Source organism: Aquarana catesbeiana, linkage group LG01, assembly GCF_042186555.1.
Source record: "Aquarana catesbeiana isolate 2022-GZ linkage group LG01, ASM4218655v1, whole genome shotgun sequence".
Classification (NCBI taxonomy): domain Eukaryota; kingdom Metazoa; phylum Chordata; class Amphibia; order Anura; family Ranidae; genus Aquarana; species Aquarana catesbeiana.
Genome location: NC_133324.1, coordinates 125,455,083 through 125,473,855, shown reverse-complemented (window position 1 = coordinate 125,473,855; position 18,773 = coordinate 125,455,083). Strand labels below are relative to the sequence as shown.

Below are 18,773 nucleotides of genomic sequence, written 5' to 3'. Positions count from 1 at the left end.
GCTGCATTGCCTGCGAAATTTAAGCCAGCTATGACCTCCCTAAAGCTGGCCACACAACTTATATTGGCCTTAATTGCTTCAAATCCATCAGCAGTGTAAATAAAGGAATGGTGGTTTCCACCATTCACTGCTCCAGTGGCTGCCGAATACTACTTGCATCTGATTGGATACAAGTGCTGTTCAGCTGGGAATTTTCAAACCAACTCCTTTTGGAAAAAAGTTGAAGGGAGGGCGGCATGCCAACAGAGCCATCCACAGCTTAATTTTGTTTGATTCTGCAGGAATTGACTGAAATTCGAACACTGTATGAACAATTTAACAGTCCAATAGTTAAAAATGAATAAAGACTGTTCAATCATGTCTTTGGACATCCTGCTGTAGTCAATGTGTGCATCAGGGCCCCTACCAGCCTGCCCCAATTTACGCACCTACTCTCAAGAATTAAAGTATAAATAGTTGATTGAATTAAACATATACAGTATTTAATAGTAATTAAATTGATTTTAAACAATAAGAAAACATACCATAAATCAAGACTAATCCGCAAAAAAAGCACAGAAAGGGTGCTGCAGGGGGTGCAGAAGGGCAGAGTACAGGGAGTGTCAGGAGGGCACAATACAGGTTCTACAACGCTGCCTGCCCACCCCGGGACAGCTTAGTAAAAAGCGTGACTGTCCCGACAAATCCAGGACAGTTGACAAGTATGATGTAATGCAAGATTATCATGGGGACCCCATGCACCTGGGGCCCCTAGGCAGTGCCTAGGGGTGCACATGCATTAAGACAGCCCTGCTTGTGTAGAATTCTACATCTACCTGCCAGTATTGACATTTATGTGTAATTGCTTGTATGCACTTGTGTACACACACATACTGTATGACACAAATTACTGCACCCAAACGTAAACAGCATTATGGATCTTTATGCATCTGTGTGCATTGTTCCATAGACAATAATGCACCTGTTAAAAAAAGGATATATGTCTACAAATGTTCCATTTTCTTTTCACCCATGTTCAAGAGGCCTAAAAGTCTATCTAAAGTCAAAACATGTAGTGTTTAGTTTAGGGTAGGGTGGGAAAAGGTTAGAACCCCTTTCAGGTTTTACTGTTATCTGTGTTCCCAAGGGGAGAATTCCCTCACTTTTGAAACAATTTCTTCTCACTTCCTTTTTAGTCTATGAGACAGGAAGTGAAGGGGGATCTCCCCTGTAGGATACAGATGGCAGGAAAAAAACCCTATGGGGTTTTAACCATTTTTTTCTCTGTCCAATACAAAAAAAGAAAGGTTAAGCTTTAGATATTCTTTAAGATCCCCAAAGTACAACTATGCAGGGCAATGGGAAAGGTGTGCTTTAATATACATTTTTTTTTCCTAGCAGCAAATAATCATCTCCACTTCCTTCAGCCACCAGGAGTGAAGAAAATACCTAGGATTTTAGTATATGGAGAAACATGTGACGTATGCCCTGTACACACAATAGGTTTTTCCAACGGAAAATGTTCGATGGGAGCTTGTTGTCGGAAATTTCCGACCGTGTGTAGGCTTCATCGGACATTTTCCATCGGAATTTCTGAGACACAAAATTTGAGATCTTCATCTCAAATTTTCCGACAACAAAATCCGTTCTCGTAAATTCCGATCGTGTGTACACAATTCTGATGCACAAAGTTCCACGCATGCTCGGAATCAAGCAGAAGAGCCGCACTGGCTATTGAACTTTATTTTTCTCTGCTCGTGATACGTGTTTTACGTCACCGCGTTCTTGACGTTCGGAATTTCCGACAAGATTTGTGTGACCGTGTTTATGCAAGACAAGTTTGAGCCAACATCCGTCGGAAAAAAAACATGGATTTTGTTGTCGGAAAATCCTATCGTGTGTACAGGGCATTACTCTCCTTTCTCTCCAGTGACAACATGGGTGCTTGATGACAGGCCTAGTGCTTTTACATGGAGCAGTCCTCCATCTCATGTAGGCAGTGACTAAAACTAACTTGCACAGGGCTTTCTTTTCTTGCTCTTGGAAGCTGACCAACAGGGGAGTGAAGAAAAAATGACTGGTGCTGCTGGGGTGTGGGGGCATTAAAGAGAACCTGTGTCTTTACTTTACTTGGACAATTTCAAGTGAACTCTGCAACATTCTCTTGAGGACCAGCCTGCTCTGCTCAACCACTGGTAGCAAAGAAAGGAAGCCCTGTGAAAGTTCCAAGTCATTATTTGGAGCTCACACAGAGCTAAGGGCTCTCTCCCTACCTACTTATAACAGTGATTGGTCACTGAGCAATCAATTTTCAAGCATCATTACTACCACATGGGAGGAAGGCAAGTGAGTTACAGTGGGGCAAAAAAGTATTTAGTCAGCCACCAATTGTGCAAGTTCTCCCACTTAAAAAGATGAGAGAGGCCTGTAATTGTCATCATAGGTATACCTCAACTATGAGAGACAAAATGTGGAAACAAATCCAGACAATCACATTGTCTGATTTGGAAAGAATTTATTTGCAAATTATGGTGGAAAATAAATATTTGGTCAATATCAAAAGTTCATTTCAATACTTTGTTATATATCCTTTGTTGGCAATGACAGAGGTCAAACATTTTCTGTAAGTCTTCACAAGATTGTCACACACTGTTGCTGGTATGTTGGCCCATTCCTCCATGCAGGTCTCCTCTAAAGCAGTGATGTTTTGGGGCTGTCGCTGGGAAACACGTACTTTCAACTCCTTCCAAAGGTTTTCTATGGGGTTGAAATCTGGAGACTGGCTAGGACACTCCAGGACCTTGAAATGCTTCTTACGAAGCCACTCCTTCGTTGCCCAGGCGGTGTGTTTGGGATCATTGTCATGCTGAAAGACCCAGCCACGTTTCATCTTCAATGCCCTTGCTGATGGGAGGAGGTTTGCACTCAAAATCTCACGATACATGGCCCCATTCATTCTTTCATGTACACGGATCAGTCGTCCTGTTCCCTTTGCAGAGAAACAGCCCCAAAGCATGATGTTGCCACCCCCATGCTTCACAGTAGGTATGGTGTTCTTTGGTTGCAACTCAGAATTCTCTCTCCTCCAAACACGACGAGTTGTGTTTCTACCAAACAGTTCTACTTTGCTTTCATCTGACCATATGACATTCTCCCAATCCTCTTCTGGATCATCCAAATGCTCTCAACCTCAGATGGACCCGGACATGTACTGGCTTAAGCAGGGGGACACACCTGGCACTGCAGGATCTGAGTCACACCTGGCACTGCAGGATCTGAGTCCCTGGCGGCGTAGTGTGTTACTGATGGTAGCCTTTGTTACATTGGTCCCAGCTCTCTGCAGGTCATTCACTAGGTCCCCCAGTGTGGTTCTGGGATTTTTGCTCACCGCTGTGATCATTTTGACCCCACGGGGTGAGATCTTGCGTGGAGCCCCAGATCGAGGGAGATTATCAGTGGTCTTGTATGTCTTCCATTTTCTAATTATTGCTCCCACAGTTGATTTCTTCACACCAAGCTGCTTGCCTATTGCAGATTCAGTCTTCCCAGCCTGGTGCAGGTCTACAATTTTGTTTCTGGTGTCCTTCGACAGCTCTTTGATCTTCACCATAGTGGAGTTTGGAGTGTGGCCGTTTGAGGTTGTGGACAGGTGTCTTTACTGATAACAAGTTCAAACAGGTGCCATTAATACAGGTAATGAGTGGAGGACAGATGAGCCTCTTAAAGAAGAAGATACAAGTCTGTGAGAGCCAGAAATCTTGCTTGTTTGTAGGTGACCAAATACTTATTTTCCACCATAATTTGCAAATAAATTCTTTCAAAAATCAGACAATGTGATTGTCTGGATTTGTTTCCACATTTTGTCTCTCATAGTTGAGGTATACCTATGATGACAATTACAGGCCTCTCATCTTTTTAAGAGGGAGAACTTGCACAATTGGTGGCTGACTAAATACTTTTTTGCCCCACTGTACACATTTTGCATACCAGGAAGTATGGGTGATTCACTCCTGATGGCTGAACAGAGTAGGGGGAAAGCCAAAGAAAGATGTGTATGCTCAGCTGGTGGGGATGCCAAGACAGCCTGTTGTTTTGCTCTGAATCACTTTAAAAGACCCAATGATGATAGAAATATTTGAGCTGCCATTGCTGACTTGCTTTTCAATGATGCAGATTTCAGGGCAGTCATCTTGACCCTGGATTTGTTACCTAATGAGTCACTGACCTGGAATAAGCATGGAGGGACAGGAGTTCAAACTTTACTGCCTCTATGCTTGCTTCCTTTTAGTCACTCACTAGACAGTGAAGTGGGAATTTAGCTTACAGCCATGACGCTTTGACCTTTACAAACAAGTTATAAACCTTCTGTAACAAACTTATTATGAATAGAGATTCCCTTTTTCGATTTACTGTAATGACAGAATGTACCAGTGTCTTCTGATGACAGGAAACTCTTCCTATGTACATACAGTGTCTTGCAAAAGTATTCACCCCCCTTGGCATTTTTCATGTTTTGTTGCCTCACAACCTGGAATTAACATGGATTGTTTGAAAATTTGCATCAGAACATGCCCACAACTTTGAAGATGTTTTTTTTTATTATTGTGAAGCAAACAACAAATAGGAAAAAATAACAGAAAAGGTCAATGTGCATAACTATTCACCCCCCTAAAGTCAATACTTTGTAGAGCTACCTTTTGCAGCTATCACAGCTCCAAGTCGCTTTGGATAAGTCTCTATGAGCTTGCCACATCTTACCACTGGGATTTTTGCCCATTCCTCCTTGCAAAATTGCTCCAGCTCCTTCAAGTTGGACGGTTTGTACTTGTGAACAGCAATCTTTAAGTCTGACCACAGATTTTCTATTGGATTGAGGTCTGGGCTTTGACTAGGCCATTCCAACACATTTACATGTTTCCCCTTAAACCACTCAAGTGTTGCTTTAGCAGTGTGTTTGGGGTCATTGTCCTGCTGGAAGGTGAACCTCCGTCCTGGCCTCAATTCACACACAGAGTGGTACAGGTTTTGCTCAAGAATATCCCTGTATTTAGCACCATCCATCTTTCCCTCAACCCTGACCAGTTTCCCAGTCCCGACTGCTGAAAAACATTCCCATAGCATGATACTGCCACCACCATGTTTCACTGTGGGGATGGTGTTCTTTGGGTGATGTGATGTGTTGGGTTTGCGCCAGACATAGCATTTTCTTTGATGGCCAAAAAGTTCAATCTTAGTTTCATCAGACCAGAGCACCTTCCTCCTTACATTTTGGGAGTCTCCCACATGCCTTTTCGTAAACTCAAAACGTGCCATTTTGTTTTTTGCCGAAAGTAATGGCTTTCTTCTGGCCACTCTGCCTTTGCCCAACTCTATGGAGCATACGGCTTATTGTCGCCCTATGTTCAGATACTCCAGTCTCTGCTGTGGAACTCTGCAGCTCCTGCAGGGTTACTATAGGTCTCTGTTCTGCCTCTCTGATTAATGCCCTCCTTGCCCGGTCCGTGAGTTTTGGTGTGCGGCCATCTCTTGGCAAGTTTGCTGTTGTGCCATGTTCTTTCCATTTGGTTATGATAGATTTGATGGTCATCAAAGATTTGAATATTTTTTTATAACCTAACCGTGACTTGTACTTCTCAACAACATTGTCCCTTACTTGTTTGGAGAGTTCCTTGGTCTTCATGGCAGTGTTTGGTTAGTAGTGCCTCTTGCTTAGGTGTTGCAGCCTCTGGGGCCTTTCAAAAAGGTGTGTATATGTAATGACGGATCATGTGACACTTAGATTGCACACAGGTGGACATTATTTCACTAATTATGTGACTTCTGACGGTAATTGGTTGCACCAGAGCTTTTTATGGACTTCATAACAAAGGGGGTGAATACATACGAACATGCCAATTATCAGTTTTTTTATTTCTGAAAAATAGTTTTATGTATATATTTTTCTAATTTTACTTCACCAACTTAGACTATTGTGTTCTAATCCATCACATATAATTCGGATTAAAAAAACATTGACCTAACAACTAAAGGCTGTAATGCAACAGAATAGGTAAAAAGCCAAGGGGGGGTGAATATTTTTGCAAGGCACTGTATGTACAAGTTTCCAGGTCACAGTACAAGTGCACTACCCAGACTGGTGATACCTCAGTCTGTGTCTATGTTATTATAATTACTGTTATTTCATCTCTTACGAGTAGAACCTGCACAATGTTATCTATTTTCTTTGTCTTTCACAGACCTAAAAATATGCCAGGGCTAAAAGCATATACCAGAATAATTACAGTTTTCATGTGTAGATCTTTCCTGCTCAGTAAACAGATGGCTCCTCCATGAGTAAATGACAGTGATTAAGGTTTATTAATTCTGACACATTAAAGGGGAATTCCAGTTTATACCATGTTGTTTTCAAACAAATAAATGTGCCAAATTAGCACTGTGTAATATTTATATTGTTAACTACATGTAGGTGTAAGGAGATATTACAGTATATCTTTCACAAAGGTATACCTCCACCCCAAACTCACTCATCCATGTCTTTATGGACCTTGCTTTGTGCCCTGGTCCAAATCATTTGGTGGAGGGGGGATTATGGTGTGGGGTTGCTTTTCAGGGGTTGGGCTTGGCCCCTTGGTTCCAGTGAAAGGAGTGTAAGGCTTTAGCATACCAAGACGTTTTGGACAATTTCATGCTCCCAACTTTGTGGGAACAGTTTGGGGAAGGCTCCTTCCTGTTCCAACATGACTGCACACCACTGCACAAAGCAAGGTCCATAAAAACATGGATGAGTGAGTTTGGGGTGGAGGAACTTGACTAGCCTGCACAGAGTCCTGTGAATAATATAAAATTTAATCTTGCGCTGAATGGTGAAAAAACAGTGAAAAAGAAAACTAAAGCAGCTGCCACACACAAAGTGCTACTCACTAGAAATGTAAAATTATGGAAATGTGGCGCTCGCAAATGTTATTAAACACGTGTCACCAAGTGTAGACGAGTGCAGATGTAAATATTCAAAGCAAAAAACATGTAAATAAAGTACAAATAAATGTGCTGAATGTTCTGATCCACAATGGGAAAAAGAACTTTTGAAGTGCAATGGACCACAGACGCTCCAGGACTTTTCAGGTGCAGAAACGCCACCCCCACATGTGTCCCCACTCACCAAATGGCGATGACCCCCAGCTTTGCAGCCTGGGGGTTACTTCAGGCTTATGTGATGGTATCCAGAGAAGCTCAGGAGTGGTGTTGTGCACATCAGATCAAAGGATTTCTTGTTGGAATTTCTCAGCAGAATCACTAGGCACCAAAAAAGGAAAAAATGAAACGAATAGTGAAAAGGGATTTATTCCATATACAAATGGGTACTTACAAAATAGTTGATAAAAACAGGCATGTAAAGGGATTAGAGATGGATACGGACGCTGCTCACGGCGTGCGTTCCAGAAACCAGGAAGTGCGTTCCAAGGAGCAGGAAATTAAGTCAGTGCCACCGGAAATACTATTGAGCATCTGTGGGGTATCCTCAAACAGAAGGTGGAGAAGCGCAAGTTCTCTAACATCCACCAGCTCCGTGATGACGTCATGGAGGAGTGGAAGAGGACTTCAGTGGCAACCTGTGAAGCTCTGGTGAACTCCATGCCCAAGAGGGTTAAGGCAGTGCTGGAAAATAATGGTGGCCACACAAAATATTGACACTTTGGGCCCAATTTGGAAATTTTCACATAGGGGTGTACTCACGTTTGTTGCCAGCAGTTTGGACATTGATGGATGTGTGTTGAGTTTTTTTGAGGGGACTGCAAATTGACATTGTTATACAAGCTGTACACTCACTACATTGTAGCAAAGTGTAATTTTTTCAGTGTTGTCACAGGAACAGATATAATAAAATATTTACAAAAATGTGAGGGGTGTACTCACTTTTGTGAGATACTGTGTGTGTCCCAAGCTACTAGCTAGGCCTCAAGGTTACTCGCCACCAGTTGCCCCACCCAACCCCTACCCTGCCCCGCCCCTAAACACGCCCTCATAAATTATCTCATGAAATGACACTTAAATGTTTTATGCAGAATTAAGTTATAAAAATAAATATTAACAACAACTTTATCAGTGCCCATCAGTGTAGGCTCACCTTTGCCCCACAATACACCCTACATGTATCCATTAATGCCGCTTCACCTGTACCCAACAATTCAACCTACCTGTGTCCATCAATGCTGCTTCACCTGTGCCCATCAATGCAGCCTACCTGTGTCCATCAATGCTGCTTCACCTGTGCCCATCAAAATGCAGCCTCACCTGTGCCCAACAATGCAGCCTACCTGTGTCCATCAATGCAGCCTACCTGTGTCCATCAATGCTGCTTCACCTGTGTCCATCAATGCTGCCTCACCTGTGCCCAACAATGTAGCCTGTCTCCATGAATGCTGCTTCACCTGTGTCCATCAATGCAGCCTCACCTGTGCCCAACAATGCAGCCTACCTGTGTCCATCAATGCAGCCTACCTGTGCCCAACAATGCAGCCTACCTGTGTCCAATGCTGCTTCCCCTGTGTGCATCAATGCTGCCTCACCTGTGCCCAACAATGCAGCCTACCTATGTCCATCAATGCTGCTTCACCCCGATCATCATTGCTGCCTCATCTGTGCCCAACAATGCAGCCTACCTGTGCCAATCAATGCTGCTTCACCTGTGTCCAACAATACTGTCTCACCTGTGCCCAACAATGCAGCTTACCTGTGTCCATCACAGCTGCGTCACCTGTGTCCATAAATGCAGCCTACCTGTGTCCATCAATGCAGCCTACCTGTGCCCAACAATGCAGCCTACCTGTGCCCAACAATGCAGCCTAACTGTGCCCAACAATGCAGCCTACCTATGCCCAACAATGCAGCCTACCTATGCCCAACAATGCAGCCTACCTGTGCCCAACAATGCAGCCTACCTGTGTCCATCAATGCAGCCTACCTGTGTCCATCAATGCAGCCTGTGTCCATCAATGCAGCCTACCTGTGCAGGGGAAGAGAGGCGAGGAAAAGGATTGCCGGCCGGATCATCAGAATGCCGAGGAACATCGCTGTAACCACTTTCATTTCAATTGCCATGTGTTCCCCGTGCTCGCCGTCACATACAGCCCCGCCTCCTGGCCCGGGAACTTTGATATACTATCTCTAAAAACGCACAAGCAGAGGCCAGTGGGTAAAAAAAGAGAAGGGGGTGGGACTTTGAATGAAGCCAATGGTTTGCAAGCCGACACATAACGGTGGGTCAATAAAATTCTTTTATTGCATATTCATACAAACAATGATATCAAACAATATCAATTTAACACTTGGTAAAATGTTAACAATGATAACCAGGGATCAGCATAAGGACCATTAGTATAGTTTTGGTCGCCGCGGCGGGGTGGTCCCGCCTCAGCTCCCGGCCCGGCGTTAGTCCCGGACGGTTGCCGTATCTGGCCATTCTCCATCTACCCATGCCTGCTGTAAGTACTTCTCTATATATATTGTTTTGGGGGATTATTTGGCCCCCTGTACCCACTGTAACCCTGATCCATGATATTATTATTTTTAATTTCCAGAAACATGACATGTCTGCTCCTGATGAGTGGTCCTGAACCACGAAACGCGTCGAGCTACTAGTTGCCCACCTTTTTGTTCCATTCCATGCTATACAGAACTTTACCCTTTAACAGGAATTTGAGGCCAGCTATCAGGCAGGCATTACCTTGTTTTAATTATCTACGCTTTCTGACACCTGGTGATCCCTTGTCTATCTTCAATAATATTGCTCATACCCATGTTATTACTCATGTTACCGTTTTTATCTTTTATATCTTTGATAACTATACTAATGGTCCTTATGCTGATCCCTGGTTATCATTGTTAACATTTTACCAGGTGTTAAATTGATATTGTTTGATATCATTGTTTGTATGAATATGCAATAAAATAATTTTATTGACCCGCCGTTATGTGTCGGCTTGCAAACCATTGGCTTCATTCAAAGTCCCACCCCCTTCTCTTTTTTTACCCACTGGCCTCTGCTTGTGGGTTTTTAGATATTGTGTCATAGGGATGGAAACGTGCGTCCTCTACCCGGCGCAGTTTCATTTAAAGTCCCAATTCCCCTCCCCCTTTTGTTGAACTTTTATATACGTAAAATACGTTTTATACAGTCTGTAAAAGTACCAGCGTAAAAAAGTACCATGTGACAGCAAGTACCATGTGACAGCGAGTGTGAGGAACACAAGGCAATCGAAGTGAAAGCTGCTACAGCAATGTTCTGTGCTCTGGTGATCCGGCCGGCTCTCTTTTCTCTCTTCCTCTGGGCGATTACTAGGAGAAGAGGTCCTATTCAACCCTGCCTGCCGGCGGTGCTTGCCCCCCACTCCCAGGCAGCCCACGGGAGTGGGCAAACTAATTGCTGGCTTTATATGAGAGCCAGAGATGGTGTTCTTTGGGTGATGTGATGTGTTCGGTTTGCGCCAGACATAGCATTTTTTTTTATGGCCAAAAAGTTCAATATTAGTCTCATCAGACCAGAGCACCTTCCTCCATAAAATTTGGGAGTCTCCCACATGCCTTTTTGTAAACTCAAAACGTGCCATTTTGTTTTTTGCTGAAAGTAATGGCTTTCTTCTGGCCACTCTGCAATAAAGCCCAACTCTATGGAGCGTACGGCTTATTGTCCTATGTACAGATACTCCAGTCTCTGCTGTGCATCTCTGCAGCTTCTCCAGGGTTACTTTAGGTCTCTGTGCTGCCTCTCTGATTAATGCCCTCCTTGCCCGGTGCATGAGTTTTGGTGTGCGGCCGTCTCTTGGCAGGTTTGCTGTTGTGCCATGTTCTTTCCATTTGGTTATGATAGATTTGATGGTGCTCCTAGGGATCATCAAAGATTTGGATATTTGTTTTTTAACCCCACCCCGACTTGTACTTCTCAACAATATTGTCCCTTACTTGTTTGGAGAGTTCCTTGGTCTTCATGGCAGTGTTTGTTTAGTGGTGCCTCTTGCTTAGGTGTTGCAGCCTCTGGGGCCTTTCAGAAAGGTGTGTATATGTAATGACAGATCATGTGACACTTAGATTGCACACAGGTGGACATCATTTCACTAATTATGTGACTTCTGAAGGTAATTGGTTGCACCAGAGCTTTTTATGGGCTTTATAACAAAGGGGGTGAATACATACGCACATGCCAATTATCCGTTTTTTATTTTTGAAAAATAGTTTTATGTATATATTTTTCTAATTTTACTTCACCAACCAAGACTACTGTGTTCTGATCCATCACATATAATTCAGAATAAAAAACAATTGAACTAAAGGCTGTAATGTAACAAAATAGGTAAAAAGCCAGGGGGGGGGGGGGTGAATACTTTTGCATGGCACTGTACAAACAGAACTACCTATGTCTGGCCATTTGCTCTCATGACCGGATACTAGGAGAATCATTTTCTACTAGAAAGATAAATATTAATTTGCTTATTTTTGCATCACTAAATTATAGACAGTGTGTGCATGTGGAAAGAGAGATATTTGCTCTTCTTCTATAGGCCAACTTAACATAGAATTAAATAGGAGCAAAGACAAACTAAGCATTCTTTCTAGTTAACCTTGAAGTATATGTTAACCCTTGCCTTGTAAAACAAACCATTTTGTTTAAAATAGAAAGGCAAGGCAATTGTGTGTAAATACCTTTATTTTTTAGAAAATATCACATAATCCCTGTTCTCAGCTGCATAAGGGGCTTGGAGAGATGGGGATGGAGAAACAGCAGTACACAGATCTTCATGGTGAATGGCTGTGCAGGGGGGGGCATGTCATCATAAGTCTGATCATTGGAGGACAGGCAGACTGTTCTCCCAGCACAGCCAGGAAACTGACCACACTGGTATACAGTGGCTTGCGAAAGTATTCGGCCCCCTTGAACTTTTCAACCTTTTGCCACATTTCAGGCTTCAAACATAAAGATATAAAATTTTTATTTTTTGTGAAGAATCACCAACAAGTGGGACACAATTGTGAAGTGGAACGAAATCTTTTGGATTTTTGAAACTTTTTTAACTAATAAAAAAATGAAAAGTGGGGCGTGCAAAATTATTCGGCCCCCTTGCGTTAATACTTTGTAGAGCCACCTTTTGCTGCGATTACAGCTGCAAGTCGCTTGGGGTATGTCTCTATCAGTTTTGCACATCGAGAGACTGAAATTCTTGCCCATTCTTCCTTGCAAAACAGCTCGAGCTCAGTGAGGTTGGATGGAGAGCGTTTGTGAACAGCAGTTTTCAGCTCTTTCCACAGATTCTCGATTGGATTCAGGTCTGGACTTTGACTTGGCCATTCTAACACCTGGATACGTTTATTTGTGAACCATTCCTTTGTAAATTTTGCTGTATGTTTGGGATCATTGTCTTGTTGGAAGATAAATCTCCGTCCCAGTTTCAGGTCTTTTGCAGACTCCAACAGGTTTTCATCCAGAATGGTCCTGTATTTGGCTGCATCCATCTTCCCCTCAATTTTAACCATCTTCCCTGTCCCTGCTGAAGAAAAGCAGGCCCAAACCATGATGCTGCCACCACCATGTTTGACAGTGGGGATGGTGTGTTGAGGGTGATGAGCTGTGTTGCTTTTACGCCAAACATATCGTTTTGCATTGTGGCCAAAAAATTCGATTTTGGTTTCATCGGACCAGAGCACCTTCTTCCACATGTTTGGTGTGTCTCCCAGGTGGCTTGTGGCAAACTTTAGACGAGACTTTTTATGGATATCTTTGGGAAATGGCTTTCTTCTTGCCGCTCTTCCATAAAGGCCAGATTTGTGCAGTGTACGACTGATTGTTGTCCTATGGACAGACTCTCCCACCTCAGCTGTAGTTCTCTGCAGTTCATCCAGAGTGATCATGGGCCTCTTGGCTGCATCTCTGATCAGTCTTCTCCTTGTCTGAGCTGAAAGTTTAGAGGGACAGCCAGGTCTTGGTAGATTTGCAGTGGTCTGATACTCCTTCCATTTCAAAATGATCGCTTGCACAGTGCTCCTTGGGATGTTTAAAGCTTGGGAAGTCTTTTTGTATCCAAATCCAGCTTTAAACTTCTCCACAACAGTATTACGGACCTGCCTGGTGTGTTCCTTGGTCTTCATGATGCTCTCTGCGCTTTCAACAGAACCCTTAGTGCCGGTTCACACAGGGGCGGCACGACTTGCAGGTCGCCTCAGCGAGGCGACCTGCAAACGACTTCCGAGGCGACTTGCAAAACGACTTCTGTACAGAAGTCTATGTAAGTCGCCCCAAGTCGCCCCCAAAGTAGTACAGGAACCTTTTTCTAAGTCGGAGCGACTTGCGTCGCTCCTATTAGAACGGTTCCGTAGCACAGAACGGGAGGCGACTTGTCAGGCGACTAGGTCGCCTGACAAGTCGCCCCTATGTGAACCGGCACTGAGACTATCACAGAGCAGGTGCATTTATACAGAGACTTGATTACACACAGGTGGATTCTATTTATCACCATCAGTCATTTAGGACAACATTGGATCATTCAGAGATCCTCGCTGAACTTCTGGAGTGAGTTTGCTGCACTGAAAGTAAAGGGGCCGAATAATTTTGCACGCACCACTTTTCAGTTTTTTAATTGCTAAAAAAGTTTAAAATATCCAATAGATTTCGTTCCACTTCACAATTGTGTCCCACTTGTTGGTGATTCTTCACAAAAAATTAAAATTGTATATCTTTATGTTTGAAGCCTGAAATGTGGCAAAAGGTTGAAAAGTTCAAGGGGGCCGAATACTTTCGCAAGCCACTGTATATGTGCTCACATGCCTAGCATGGCCAGTTTGAAACAGGAAAGCAAAGGGACTGGCAGGATCACCAGGTATTTCACACAAAGAAAGCAATAAAAAGAGAAGAGGATCATTTTTCACACAAGTACACAGTACAACAGACACATATCAGAAATATGAAATGTTGGGTTAACATACTCTTTAACCACTTCAGCCCTGGGCAGGATTTGCCCCCTTCCTTACCAGAGCACTTTTTGCGATTCGGCACTGCGTCGCTTTAACTGACAATTGCAGGGTCGTGCGACGTGGCCCCCAAACAAAATTGACGTCCTTTTTTCCCCACAAATAGAGCTTTCTTTTGGTGGTATTTGATCACCTCTGCGGTTTTTATTTTTTGTGCTATAAACAAAAAAAGAGCGACAATTTTGAAAGAAAGCAATATTTTTTACTTTTTTCTATAATAAATATCCCCCCAAAAATATATAAAAAAATATTTTTTTTCCTCAGTTTAGGCCGATATGTACTCTTCTACATTATTGATTGGTTTGTGCAAAAGTTATAGCGTCTACAAAATAGGGGATAGTTTTATGGCATTTTTATTAATAATTTTTTTTTTAATAGTAATGGTGGCGATCAGCGATTTTTATAGTGACTGCGACATTATGGCGGACACATCGGACACTTTTGGCACTATTTTGGGACTATTCACATTTACACAGCGATCAGTGGGATTAAAAATGCACTGATTACTGTGTAAATGTGACTGGCAGTGAAGGGGTTAACCAGGAGGGGGCACTGCAGGGGTTGTGTGTGTCCTAGGGAGTGATTCTAACTGTGGGGAGAAGGGGCTATGTGTGACACGACACTGATCGCCGCTCCCGATTACAGGGAGTGGTGATCAGTGACAGTGTCACTAGGCAGAATGGGGAATTGCTTGTTTACATCAGCATTTCCCCGTTCTCCCTCTCCGTGGGATGATCGTGGGTATGCCCGCGGACATCGAATCCGCGGGACCCGCGGTCGGACTCGCGGAGCTCGCGGCAGGCACACGCGCACCTGCTATCCAGACCTCGCGAGATCACTTACAGCTACGTGATTTCGCGCAGCGGAGCCAACCTGCCGCAGTATAACTGCAGTGGCTGGTCCGCAAGAGGTATTATACCCCCCCAAAAAAATCAGTATATTGCAGCTTACCAGTCCTTAAATGTGGTGGCTGCAATAGTTTATTTTTGTCTTTTTCCCTTTATTTTTGTGTGGTGGTCCAGCCAGTAACACACATCCTGTTCTAGTATGGCCCCACTCTTTACAGGATCAATGGAGCCACCCTTGGACAGCAGCATTGCCAATCTGGGGAAAGGGTAGTGTTAGATACACTAGCAGATTTAGGTCTTGCTTAACTAATTAAAACTGTATTCCAAAATAACACTTTTTAAGCAGTTACAGCTATCATTTTTTTTATTCCTTTTGATATAGAGGTTTTATGTAAATTGATAAAAGCTGGCCATTGTAAGCTTCCCTGCCTGTGTTAAATGGTTTGTACCAACTTCCACTATTGCTGGACAGCTTGGTCTGTTAAAGTGGTTGTAAAGGCTCAAGGTTTTTTACTTTCATGCATTCTATGCTTGAAGGTAAAAAAAAAGCCTTCAGTATGCAGCAGCCCCCCAGCCCCCCTAATACTTACCTGAGCCCCATCTCGATCCAGCTACGTACACGAGCAGCAGCTCTCCTGGGTCTCTTCTCCTGATTGGCTGAGACAGCAGCGGGAGCCAATGGCTCCTAATACTGTCAATCACAGTCAGTGAGTCAATGTGAATGGACACAGAGCAGCCACTCAGAAGCAAGCTACTTGGTATAGGGGCAGGAGGGAGTGGTCAGGAGTGTCGTCGGGGGACCCATGAAGAGGAGGATAGGGACTGCTCTGTGTAAAACCACTGCACAAAGCAGGTAAGTATGGAAAGAGTATGGTACAACTGCAAACCTACCAAGACATGGCCGTCCACCTAAACTGACAGGCCCGGCAAGGAGAGCATTAATCAGAGAAGCAGCCAAAAGGCCCATAGTAACTCTGGAGGAGCTGCTGAGATCCACAGCTTAGATGGGAGAATCTGTCCACAGGACAACTATTAGTCGTGCACTCCACAAATTTGGCCTTTATGGAAGAGTGGCAAGAAGAAAGCCATTGTTGAAAGAAAGCCATAAGAAGCCCTGCTTGCAGTTTGCGAGAAGCCATGTGGGAGGCACAGCAAACATGTGGAAGAAGGTGCTCGGGTGGCGGAAAACTAACACTGCACATCACCCTGAACACACCATCCCCACCGTGAAACATGGCATCATGTTGTGGGGATGCTTTTCTTCAGCAGGGACAGGGTAGCTGGTCAGATTTGATGGGAAGATGGATGAAGCCAAATACAGGGCAATCTTAGAAGAAAACCTGTTAGAGTCTGCAAAAGACTTGAGACTGGGGCAGAGGTTCACCTTCCAGCAGCACAACAACCCTAAACATACAGCCAGAGCTACAATGGAATGGTTTAGATCAAAGCATATTCATGTGTTAGAATGGTCCAGTCAAAGTCCAGACCTAAATCCAATTGAGAATCTGTAGCAAGCCTTGAAAATTGCTGTTCACAGATGCTCTCTATCCAGAGCTTGAGCTATTTTGCAAAAAGAATGGGCAAAAATGTCACTCTAGGTGTGCAAAGCTGGTAGAGACATCCCCAAAAAGACTTGCAGCTGTAATTGCAGTGAAAGGTGGTTCTACAAAGTATTGACTCAGGGGGGCTGAATACAAATGCACACCACACTTTTCACATATTTATTTGTAAAAACTTATAAAAACCATTTATCATTTTCTTTCCACTTCACGATTATGTGCCAATATGTGTTGGTCTATAAAATCCCAATAAAATACATTTACGTTTTGGTTGTAACCTGACAAAATGTGGAGAATTTCAAGGGGTATGAATACTTTTTCAAGGTACTGTATCTTTCCTTACAATCAGCAACTATCCTTGCTCAATGCTTTCCCAGTTATCCACATAGACCGTTTCTTTCCATTAAACGATACCCATATGTCCCTGCCCGTGTCAGTGTCTGCGCCATCTGATTTCACACTGGCACTGCCGCTCCTCTTAGTGAAAGGAGTGGGCATAGAAGAGCTAGCCTTTTCTAAGCAGACTGTTGAGTGATCCTTTTTAGAAATACAGTAGACTTGGCTCATTATCTCTGTGACAAATGTGCCAGAACTGGTGAAGCATCAATCATTGTGGACTGCATGCAGGGGATCATGTTAGCCATCTCCTCCGCTTTCCACTATGCAGATGTCTGTGACCAATTTCTCATTATCTGCTTACTCTCAGTTTGGAAAAGCCTTCTTTCCACTTGTTAATGGCAGCTTTGAGATTCGGCCACAGTGATACATGGTTGCTTTCTTCCTGTGCTTCCCACTCGCTCCCTTCACTGCTGGCAATGGATAATAAGCGCTTTTCACATGTCTTTTTGACATGCCTGTTAATTCTGTGTTAAATTGGCTCACGATGCCGGTTTGGGTTTATGAGTCATTAGACGCTCGTGTGAAATCACTGTGTGTGCAAAAGGCAATATATCATTGCGATGTGTTTTATTTTCCAGATCGATATTTCAAATCTAAGAACAGAGGACGAGGAAAAGGAGGACATCCCAGAGAAGGAAAGCCACACTTGTGCTGTGTGCTTAGATGTGTATTTCAACCCTTACATGTGCTATCCGTGCCGCCATGTCTTTTGCGAGCCGTGTTTACGCACACTGGCAAGAGACAGTCCATCAAGAACACCCTGTCCACTTTGCAGGACAATCATCGCAATAGTGTGCTTTCAGACAGGTAAAGCAATTTAAAGAGGACCTACCACCTTTGAAATGTCTTATCCATGGATCAGCTTGATGGGGCTAGGAAGGTTTTGGGCATGACCTCTTTGAGGAAAATATTTTTTTTCTTTAAAAGCTATTGGCCTAATTCTTAACAGATTTCCGTTCTATAAAGCCCACCCAAAGCCAAATCTTGCTTTTGATAGAGCAGGTATGGTTAAAGGGTTTTACTGTTGCCTTTTCCCCTACAGGGAAGATTTCTCCTCGCTTCCTGTTAGGACACAAAGTAATGGGAAGACTCTACAATGGGGACTCAGACTCAAAATTCAAAGCCATTTTTTGTAGGATAGGGAAGCGGTATAACTGCTGAAATATATTTATTGCTGTGTATTTCTTTTTTAGCGATAAATGTCCTCACCACCCTTTCATGTCCTAGTGCTACAGGGACAAGAAGTGAGAGAAATTTTTCCAAGAGAGTCACTGACAGAAAAAAAAATCCTGATAACTCCAAATTTTCCCATGTTGACATACAGTATGAAAATTTATGGTTTGTACAACCCGGCAAACAGATGGATTTGACGTGTTGTATTGCTACATATACTCTATATTCTACATACTACTCAATGAGAGCATCCTATAGCAGTACAGAGTTTGGGAAATCTGAAATTGTGGGCAGCATCTCATACATCAAGCACTACACCACCTAACATACCGGTGAGTGTGTTTTGTCCCTGCCTGCTGTCAACAAGAGCAACAGCTCATACATCTGTGTAAATAAATGGCATGTTCTTTCAAGTTTTCATTTATTCAGGTTATGGATATAACTAATAGTTACTGGCATTCGACTGGACTTGTTTAGTAATATTGAAGACGTTATATTGCTTTTCCCAAGTGGCTTCTTGAGTGTCAGAAACATACCCCAGCATTTATACTCACACGGGCAGCTCAGTCACCTCAATTCAAACACTGTGTTTGTCATAAAATGTGTCCAGAGAGATGATCTGAAGCTAATTTGCCTATGCAAATATAAATGTTGGGTATGTTCCCAACATTGCTTTCAACTGAGTAAGCCACTTGAGTGAGTGGTGAGTCGTCTTCAATAATATGTAACAAGTCTGGTTAAAGTGGTTGTAAAGGCACAAGGTTTTTTACCTTCATGCATTCTATGCATGAAGGTAAAA

The 18,773-nt window shown here is 43.3% G+C and overlaps 1 protein-coding gene across 2 annotated transcripts in view; it reads left to right on the top strand.

The window, feature by feature from the left end:
- RNF180 (ring finger protein 180) overlaps positions 1–18,773 on the top strand; it is a 112,730-nt gene that overhangs the window by 82,566 nt on the left and 11,391 nt on the right. For both annotated transcript variants that reach the window (XM_073623581.1, XM_073623586.1), the window contains exon 5: positions 17,380–17,608. In XM_073623581.1, coding sequence (XP_073479682.1) covers positions 17,380–17,608 — 229 coding nt within the window. The remainder of the gene's footprint in view (positions 1–17,379; positions 17,609–18,773) is intronic.